Source organism: Pistacia vera, unplaced genomic scaffold, assembly GCF_008641045.1.
Source record: "Pistacia vera cultivar Batoury unplaced genomic scaffold, PisVer_v2 Contig433, whole genome shotgun sequence".
Classification (NCBI taxonomy): domain Eukaryota; kingdom Viridiplantae; phylum Streptophyta; class Magnoliopsida; order Sapindales; family Anacardiaceae; genus Pistacia; species Pistacia vera.
The window spans coordinates 1,459,645-1,470,177 of NW_022196261.1; the positions used below are offsets into that span (position 1 = coordinate 1,459,645).

General features: G+C 34.0%; 2 protein-coding genes across 3 annotated transcripts; both read right to left on the reverse strand.

The window, feature by feature from the left end:
• Positions 1-412: 412 nt before the first annotated feature.
• LOC116143826 (transcription repressor OFP6) lies at positions 413-1,188 on the reverse strand. Its single transcript, XM_031429276.1, has one exon. The coding sequence runs from the start codon at positions 1,147-1,149 to the stop codon at positions 559-561; it is 591 nt and encodes a 196-aa protein (XP_031285136.1). The 5' UTR covers positions 1,150-1,188; the 3' UTR covers positions 413-558.
• Positions 1,189-3,389: 2,201 nt separating this feature from the next.
• LOC116143864 (lipid droplet-associated hydrolase) lies at positions 3,390-9,065 on the reverse strand. 2 transcript variants are annotated; one of them, XM_031429314.1, is made up of 13 exons: positions 8,946-9,065; positions 8,764-8,865; positions 8,595-8,668; positions 8,419-8,490; positions 8,271-8,299; positions 7,474-7,524; positions 6,967-7,017; positions 6,593-6,652; positions 6,405-6,487; positions 5,976-6,123; positions 5,717-5,767; positions 4,926-5,030; positions 3,390-4,025 (listed from the first exon to the last, which is right to left on the reverse strand). In XM_031429314.1, exons 1-13 carry the CDS (start codon positions 9,005-9,007, stop codon positions 3,852-3,854), a joined length of 1,062 nt encoding a protein of 353 aa, XP_031285174.1. In that variant the 5' UTR covers positions 9,008-9,065; the 3' UTR covers positions 3,390-3,851. The 2 variants fall into 2 exon arrangements, 1 of the variants encoding a protein (XP_031285174.1); XR_004130178.1 differs by having other exon boundaries at positions 3,891-4,025; positions 5,679-5,767.
• Positions 9,066-10,533: the final 1,468 nt, after the last annotated feature.

Here is a 10,533-nt window from a genome sequence, read left to right on the forward strand (position 1 = left end):
AAGGAGCAGCAACTATAAATGAGCATGATAACAAAAGATAGCAGAATAGACAGTGTTGGAAAACGTAGAAAGTCTGCACTGTAATATTATTTCAATGTCGATCTCCTTATTATCTTGTTCAGTTCCATCCCAAACTGATCTCCTCAGCTTTTCGATTACATTTATGCTAAAACGTAATTGGTTCATAACATCACTTAACTTGAAAAGAAAATATTTTAACTTAAAAAAAGAACAGAAAAGAAAAACCCCCCAGGTTCCAACTCATTTTAATACAAATCCCGATGCCTCTCTTTCCCCAACAGCATCTTCAAACAATTCTCAAGAATTTGCCTCCTGGCAACAACCATTTCTTCACCAAAACAATATCCATAATAAAAATAGAGAAAATTATAAAAAGCTGAAAATTCTATGAGTTTTTCCCATTACATTTCCATCAAAAACTTTTTACAAACAGCGACATATTAACCACCATGAAAAGGCCCCCACTTTGGAGACTCCATAACAAAAGTTACAAGATTTTTATTAGTTAGACTCAGATATGAAGACACGTGCACACCCCTAAAACTCACGTGACTTGCATCCAAACTGCAGCTTCGATGAACCATTGTTACTAACATTATTATTCTTCACAGAAAAAACTCCATTCCAGATCTCAGTAAACGCCCTAACGATAATCTCATGGTGATACGGAGAATTCAACTGCAAAAAACAGTTCAACAGCTCTTTAAGATCATCCTTCGAATATATCTCCTTCTCCAGAATCATCTGCAACATCGAGTGCCGGAAATCCAAATAAGGGTCATCGGATTCTTTCTCTACCGCCAGGCTTTGGCCTCCGACACGACCGAATCCTCGTACAGTTCTGGAACCGGTCTTCTTGTGCTTGCGGATGTCGGTTTCGTCGGTTTTCCAAGTTTTGGGGGAGAATGTAGTGGCGCTGGCTGTGTCGTACTCGGTTGCGTTTGTTTTGCAGGAAGAGGTGGTTGAAGAGGAGAAATAGAGGGAGTGGTTTGAGTAAAGGGAATGGGAATGGTGCTTGGATTTGGGTTTAGGGTGGAAAAGAAAGGAGAGTTTTGGTTTCTTGCAGCTGCTGCAGCCGAGGCTAACTGAAACTGTGTTGAGGAGGAGTTTTCTTCTTGAAGTGGACATTGCAGACGAGATGTGGAAGAGAGAAAGGGAGACAGAAAATTTTGGGATGAGGGAAAGGGAAATTTGACTGAGGTGGAGAGAAGAAGAGGATCCCTATAAATCCTGCATGTGAGTTAAGGAGGGTCCCCGAATTGATAACTTCACTTGTCTGTCAAATTTTACTGTCACGGCTTTATCTTGACCGTTCATCTTGGAAATATACACTCACTGTCGATAATCCAAAATTCCAAATGGGATTTATGAAATAATAGAGAAATCTTTTTACTGTTAAGTTTTATATATTAAAATAGATTATGATAAATAGTTATCCACTCAAACGGTTTACTAATGATAAAAGAATTTTGATTATTTCATAAATTTAAAACAAATTTTTGTTATTATATAAGGGCAGGATAGACTTAAAAATTAATTAAGGGGGCAAGTTAAACGATTTAATATAGGTATGAAACATTAACACAAATAAAATTTAATAAAAATTCATCTCATGATTAAACAGCTTCACCTCATAAAATATACATTGAAGTAAATTTGTATAATTATGTAAGGGTTGATTTCCTAATTTTAACAGATTATTTTATTAAAAAATAAAATAAACAATTAAGTTATGTATTTATTTATCTATTTGGTAAATAATATTATAAATAAAATATTAAATGTGTTATTTAAAATTTTTTTTTTTCAATATATGGTTAATAGGATCCCTTATTAATACAATATTCTTTAGTAATAATAATAAAAATAAAAATAAAAACTCAAAAATACTTTAAGGAATGAATAACTGAAGATAGCCCCCCCAAAAAAAAAAGACAAAGAATTTTAAGGTGTCCCTCTTTTCCTTTTATTTAAAGAGCAAACAAAATGTTACCACCTAAAAACTAGCGAAATTATAAGTTTTCACTCCTGATTTCATATATTTCAGATTTTCACCTTTAAAGTAATATAAAGTTGAATGTTAAAGTAATATAAAAGTTGAATGTAATGATTAAAGGGTAAAATAATCATTCCAAATCTCAAATCTCATTCGTCCAAAATCGCATCTGACAACCCAAATCCACCTGTGTGACTGCCATCTCAAGCCAATCTAGCCTAATTCCGACTTCGTGAGACAGCCTCGACACCACCAAAACCCTTTTCATCCATTAAATGGCATTGTAAGTAGTTTATTACTAATATTAAAGATTAAAAGATAAAAATTTAGTCAAATTTCTTCATATTAACAATGGCCTAAAATTATATTTTAGTCTTTATAAATATAGACGTCCGCGTTATATATTATTATAAGAATTAAAAAAAGGCATCGTAAAAGAGCAGCAATTGCTTGTAGAGTTAAATAATTTAGAATGGAAACCAATTTCCGATGGAATTTGCTTAGAAGACTCGCTCATTCATTTAGGAATTATCAACCAATCCTCCTAATTTCAATAAATCAACTTTAACACCCATGTTGATGTTGTTGCCAATGTAAATTCTCCCATTTAATATATCTAAATGTTTTGGGTTTTGTAAATAAAATCTTCAATAATTTTGTTAACATGCAAAAAGACAATATTTATACTGAAGTTATTTTATTTTATTTCGGGAACTATGGGGAATAGTTTATTCCTTAATATTTGAGTAGTGTTGCCCCTCACAAACAAATCTCAATCCAATTTTTAATTAGTGATTATTGTAGTTTATATTTTATAGTATACCTCAATTTAATTTAACAATGATATTTAGTGTATTAGTTTTTTATACAAAATCATCACGTAGTAGTTTAGTGTCTTTTAAAATAATTAAATGATTTTAAATTAAATAAATGTAATGAGGATATTATAATCTTAACAAATTGCAAGATGATAGTATAAATGACGTGCATTACCATAATTTTGTCCTTAATGTTTGGTCAAAGCTTATGTTTTCAAGTATTAATTACGTAACTTGTAGTATTTGGTTCGAAAATCAAGACTCACGGGACACTACACTACAACTACTACAAGAAGCTACTAAAAACCATGTCTCCTGCTGCCATTTTTGGTTGTTTCTGCGTCAATATTCAATCTAATTACTCTATAATAGCTTTATTTAAAATCCTTTTAACACTTTTGAGATGTAACCAAACAACCTAAAAAATTCTCAAAAGTAATCATAATTTTATAATTACTCTAAGGGTTTGTCCATCATATTAATACTTGAAAGAAAAAAGATTATGAAACATGGGAATTCAGTTGAGACTGATAACACACTGAAACGTGAGACTTGATAACACAGCAATTGACATTGACAACATAACTGCGGGTTTCATGTCATCTGACCTCACGGTTCATATAACTAATCTTACGTTCAAGTTACCAGTCTACTTTTCAGTTTGTTATCAATCTCACAAATCTCAATTTGCTACTAGTCTTTATGTTCATTATTACTACTCTTTCTCTTTCCAGAATCCGCAGGAAAATCCCAAAATTTTTCCATCGAATTTTCTTCTTGACCTCGATGACTAACACTGTAATATGACATGCAGACCATTTTCAGTCTTGCAATGTTGGACAAAAAGTTCTATTATATGAAGGAATTGAGGACTAGAGATCTATACACATATAACAGTTATACACGTTTGTGATATTTTATTATTTAAACTTCATCAGATGACAAATATATGATCCAAGCATTACATCAGTAATATATTAGCTCATTTTTCTCCCTTTTAAATAAGAGAAACTTGATCAATGCGATCTGCAAATGTAGGGAGTAGGTCTGACCTTAACTTGAAACCTTTTCCTTATCAAATTAGCTACATGGCCAGCAGCCCATGATGAACCAGCCTGGGTACAACAGAAAGCATGAGTGTGGCCCTCCCTTTCAATTGATAGACCAATATCTGGGGCCTGCTTCGAAATCTGTGACCAAAACATGTAGGTTAAAGATAAGCCAAATTAGTCAAGCAGAAAAATCCCGGAGGGAGGAAAAAAGAGAAAATTTCCTAGACAAGCTAACCAGTGAATGACATGATTATCAATGTAACATCATCCGTTGATACAAAAGTATTGCTTTATAATTAATCTCTAACACCATAATTATAGGAGTATTTCCCGGGCATAGGATCAGCCCCATAGAACTATAGATTCTCCTTACAGTTGCAAGTAGAGGTGGCAGTGAGCCATGCTGGCCCACAAAAAATTTGGCATGGCACGAAAATTTTGTGTAGTGCCATGGCCCGTGGGCCAGCACGGCACGGCCCACGTGCCATAAAAAATAAATAGAAATATTTATTTGCGGGCCAAGGCTTGTGCACACGGGCCGGCCCAGCCCGGCACAACATGGCCCACGTGCCATTAAAAAAAATATATATATATATACTATAAAAAATTATAAAAAACAATTTTTTTAAATATTTTGAGAAGGCATGTGGGCCGGCCCATGAAAGCATGGCACGGTGGGCCATGGGCCGTGCTGTGGGCCTTGAGTTTCAGAATGTAGCACGGCACTGCACAACCCACATTTCTGTGGGCTGTGGCATGGCACGGTCTATGGCACAGTGGGCTGTGAAAATTTCGGCCACCTCTAGTTGCAGGTAACTACTATTATTCTCAAATTAAAAACGGATAGGCAGTAATAACTCATCAACATGCATTGTTATGGTAATCGCCCAGACGAAAGCAGTTTTGCACAATAGTATAAAGCAGATGCAAAATGATTTTTTCACACATAAATACTCAAAAAACAGGCGCTACATTGCATATATGCACAACATATGATTTAAGCTTTTCCCATGACAAAATGATACTATACATTCTCACCTCTTCAAACATTTGCAGTGGACCCCATTGATCATCAATGCCAAACAAAAATGCAATTTTATCCTGATTTGCTCTCATAAAGGCCCAATCTGGTGTTTCTGATAGCTACAAGAAATATCTAATAGTCAGCATAAGGTTGGTATCTTAGTAATACTATATGAGCAAAACAGCCTGCTCATTTTCTGTGAAAATGCAAAAATGTAATGCATGCACGCTGTACTTAGAAATTGACAAAACTAGCATGATAGATATAGCCATCACTTGCAGAGGAAAATAAACATCAGTTTAAATGACAGTATATTTGATAATTATGGATCATTGATATTGTAATTTTAAGCAAACAGTATCACATATATCAGTTCAAAATTCCGTCAGTGTATTTAATGGTTCGCTGTCACAAAAATCATTTGACTACCATAACTGCAGCATAATACATGCATCGACACAATTAAACAAAGTTAAATAGTTTTGATAGTAGTAACAAGATTTTCAGATTGTTGAAGATAACTTTAGGAGTAAACAAGTTTTACCATATTGTTAGAAAAGTAAGCAGAAAAACTGAACTTCACAAGACTTCTGGATTTGAATGACAAATTAGTAAAAGAACCTCGTTAGGAGCAAGATGGCATGGTTTATATTGGAATATAGGTAGACGAACAATGAAGCCATTAAATCAAGATAAAATATGACGTTCCTATACATAGTTGAATAGTTACTGCATTATGTTCTACAAGCAAAAGATAGCGTCATTACATGCTACAATTTAATACTTCACGAAATCCAGATTTTACCTTTTTGAACTCTGTCATTGCGAGAAAGAGCACATTTCGCATAACATGATACTGAAATAAATGAAGAAAAAAAATTAATTTGATTTCAAAAATGCAATAATGTTTAGACAAATACCTATTTTTGCATCTTCTGCATAAAAACCTATAATCTTAGTACAACTATGCAGAAAAATAAAACATGTTTTTAAACTTTTTGAAAGACAATACTAGCAACCCAAGAAGCTAAGTCTTCTATTTTTTACACCATATAAGACTTCACCTGTGACAAGTGAGTGCAAGCAACCTCAACAGCGGTACCAGACCATGAACTCCCAAAAGATTTAGATACAACAACCGTTAAAGCTCTCCTAGGTAATAATCCCAAAGATGCTATAGCAAAACTAACTGCAGCTGATATGAACGAAGACCTGAAACTCATAAGAATATTCTATCAGCTCCTGTGCACAACAAAAAAAGAAAGGTAGATTAAAAACTCAACAATATAAAGGAGTATTATATCTATAATAGGATCAAGAGAAAATGTCAAAAATTAAAACTCATTCATAAAGGTAGCAGATCAAATACATAAGCCATTTTATAACCCATCATTTGAGTAATCTCTATGTAATAGACATTGAGGAGAAAATAATTCACACGTGTTGTAGACAAGAGTGGGAAGTAATGTTATCACAATAGACAAGAACCTTACGCTGCAATTTTCCCAATAATGGACTGCTTTATTGATTGTCGGTTCAACGCCAAAAATGGATATAATCCAACGCAATATATCACCTATAACCACAGAATTAAGTCCTCACAAGCAGGATTTTTTAAGTTCAAAACATTTTAACAGAGAATGATGAACTCTTAAGCATCAAAATTTGTGGCAGTCATCACCTTTTCTAAAGACCTCTTTAGCACTTCAACAGATATATATGAACCGATAGAGTGTCCAACCTTCATAAATAAACCATAAGTCAGCTACCAACACTTAAGAGCAAAGCCGTTATTTGCTACCAAAACTTCTTTGTATAATTATGAGTACTGTGAAATCATCCAGATATTCAAGTATCTTTCCCAAAAAAAATTCTTTTTCAGAACATTTTAAGTGTGCATGTGTAGGAGAGACCAATGTGCAAGAAGAAGCCAAATAAGCTGAAAGACTATTAATGTTACCACAAGAAAAAACTGCATTGTAGTACTATTTTATAGATGACAAGTTAATTTTCAAGAGATCAGCATCACAATAGAATATAAAATGTATTACACACCAGTATTATAGGAACTTCAGTATTTTGTAGTTCCTGTCCAATGAAGTCCATCTGCAAAATATATGAGATAACATGGAGATCATAATGTAATATAATAATAACGGTAAATTGAACCCACTAATTTGATTTGAAGCACGCATAAGTATTAAGAAGAGGAGTACCATCAACAAAAGAGTATGAGATGAGCAACACTCATGGAATCGACCGAATTGTTTCTTTAGAAGGATATATGAAGGTTAAACAGTAGACAAGATTGATTTGACAAATTTCCAGGAATGATATAGAAACATGGAAATGAGGTACTCTTTTTTTTTTTTTTCCCCCCATTAAGAAACTAGTTCAGACTCATTCACACAATTCAACAAAGTCTCCATAGAGCTCAATAAAGGCAACAACTCAAACTCATGCAATCTATCCATCATTGCAGGACATAAATTATACCATCCACAGGATAAATTTGCAATTTTAATGGACTGTCTGAGGCCAACAAAGCATATAGAACATTACCTTATGATCAATTTGTTCTTGCAATGAAAACAACCTACCATGCTCCCAGTCCTATCAAGAAGAGAGAAGGAAATATGTATATAAAAAGCTCAGGGAGAAAAAGGACAGCAAGTAAGGTTTTTATCACAGTTATTGCGTGCTCAATTGGTTGCTCTCTGAACTTATCAATATTCATTTTAAAATGAATTTGCAGGATTTAGCATTAATCTTTTATGAATTCCAGGGTCAAAAGCTCAGTGACATCTTTAGGTGGTTTCCACTCACCCAATTATGATCACTAAGAAAGCATACAATTGATGTTTGGTAGTTTTTCATCAACAGAGTTTCTGAGTTGATTTTATGACACCAACTCATAGGCTATCACTAATCTCCATTGATTCCCAAGAAACCCCAATGCATGACATCGACAGATTACTAAATAGCCAAGAAAGAGAGAGTTCAAAGAAAAAATGTTTAATTTAATATGCCTTCATAATGTAGCTTCTGAAGCGTATCAAAGGCAAATTGGGTTTAATTATGTAGATGAATACCATGTTGTACTCCTAACTTTACAAGATTGTAATAAAGTAACATTGCAACCTAGGAGCTAAATATTTATCAAATTCATTCTTTAAAATTATGTGCATAGACTCCTTGCAGCATATCTGGTAGCAACCCAAACGTTAAATGAGTAGAACTAAGCCGGGATTAGCAATCCTTATTCAATTTTTTTCCCTCCCATTTTAAGCTTATATTCCAGCTAATGGTTAAAAACTAGGAAGAGACAAATGAACATCATAAACTTATAATTCATATACCTTTGCAGTTTGAGATATGTGACCAATAACTGTCAATTAGGCAAAGATGCAACCAATTAGCATGGAAATCACATCTAAAAAATTGAATAATCCATTAATAACCAGACAAAAATAACACAAAAAAGTATACTGATATGTAATACCTTGCCTGTTATTGATGCCCTTCCTCCAAGAAGCTCATATAGTGATTCCAAAAAGTCCTTGTAAAATGAAATTACACCTGTGATTCATACATAAACCGAAAAATTTCCAAAACTCGCTTAGCTAACTTGAATTCTCATTAAGTACAATAACTTGATTAAACAACTTAACAATAACGTAAACCTGGATTTCCAGGGATGAATAAAACATGCAATGTAGGATCATCAGCTTGAATCTCCAGCACTTCACTTGTGTGACTGACCATTAATTAAATAAAAATTAAAACTTAAAAAAATTAATAAAATTTACAACAAACAAGTGAAAAAAAGAAAAAGGGTATTGATGAAACTACCCAGAAACCTTGCACAACCGAAAATTCAAAGGCTTTTTCACTTGGGGAAGTAAACTCTCGCGACCCATTTGCCTATTCGCACAATTTGTTCTCCACTTTATCCTGAAACAATTACATGAGCTTAAAGAAGAAACAAAACATAACAATTAAAAAACAAACAGAAATTGAAGAGAAAAACATACAAATGAAAGGAGAGTGAGGGAGTGAAGAGTGTGGGAATGGAAGAAAGAAGGTGAAGAAGCATTGAAAAGCACGCACGCCTAAATCACGTGATTAAGAAACGAAAAAATTTAGAAATTATTCTGTGGGAGAGGGCTCAGGTGCGGTCCTGGTCCTTTTGTGTATAATAAATATTTTCACTTACCTATTCTTAAGAAATCCTTTGAATGCCATAAGAAAACATCACCTATTTCATGGGCGGACGACATGGTCCTACCTATACTTGCAGTGAAGACAATTTGATAGTCAAAAGGTTTAAAAATGACAAATAGTCATTTTCCATCAAGTTTCGACAAAATTTCTGTCTGTTAAATGACAACACTACTAGAAAAAACTGAAATACCTTTACAAGTTTGAGATTATAGTTTTTTATCTTCACTTTCTTCGTCTCTTTATTGTCTCTGTTTTCTTCCATCTCTTTATTTTCCCCTCTTCTTCTCTCTTGGATTTGGCAAGATTTCAAATAGTAAAGGGATAAATTTTACTAATTATATTTAATTAAAATTGAATTTCCTAAATCCTCTTTCGCAAGATCTCCTTCTTGTAAAATCAGCCACACAGCCACTTTATAGTCCAGTCCAATCCCCACCTTCCTCCACCGTTGCAAACTTCTCAAAACCACTAACAAACACATCTTCATAAACTTGAACAAATTTTTCAAAACCAAATATCACCATCCTTAACAGCCAATAATTCTAGAGGTGGGCAAGGGACCGGTCCCTTGCCGGCCCAGGCCTAAATGGGACCAGTCACTCGTCCCAGGTCCATAAGAAAAACTAGGATCCGGACCAGGCCTTAGGCCTGGTCGGGACTGGTCCCATGGGGCTTGGATAATTTTTTTTCCCCCCTCAAATTTTTTTATATTTTGGGGCAAAACAAAATTTTATAGGGGTTTTTTGTATTTTTTAGGGGTTGTTTAGTAAGTTTCTAAAAATTTAATTAATTTTAAAAAATGATAAATTAATAGTTAATTTTAATTTTTAACATAAATGTAATATTCACATTTCACACATTCAGGCTTCACAAATAAATAATTAAATAATTTTTTTATTAAATTATTCATCTTTAATTTCATCGTCAACACTAGTTACATTATTCAAATCTGTATTCCTAAAGAGTTCGAGTAGTTCGGGATCTTCAGGGTACTGTTATATTCTTCTTTCTGCATGAGTCCAATCCCGTAAACACGTTATCACTTCAATCATCTCATCGGTTAAAGAACTTATTCTGTCTTCAACAATCCGACAACTCGTTGAAAATGTTGACTCGGATGCAATTGTAGAAACCGGCACAGATAAAATGTCACGTGCGATTTGAGATATAATGGGGAATCGACATTCATGTTGGTTCCACCATTGAAGAATATCCATGTCAAGTTGCTCCTTCATCGTCATAAAGGTCAGGTCCACCTGTAGGTAGCGAGTCATCTCATTTGGTCTATATATGTACAAGCTGGAGCTGGAGCTTTCGCCACGTTCCACATACGCCCACTTGCTCGATCCTTGAGGGGGGGCTGCATCAAGGTCCTGATCGCCTCTCCTAAACGTTCCA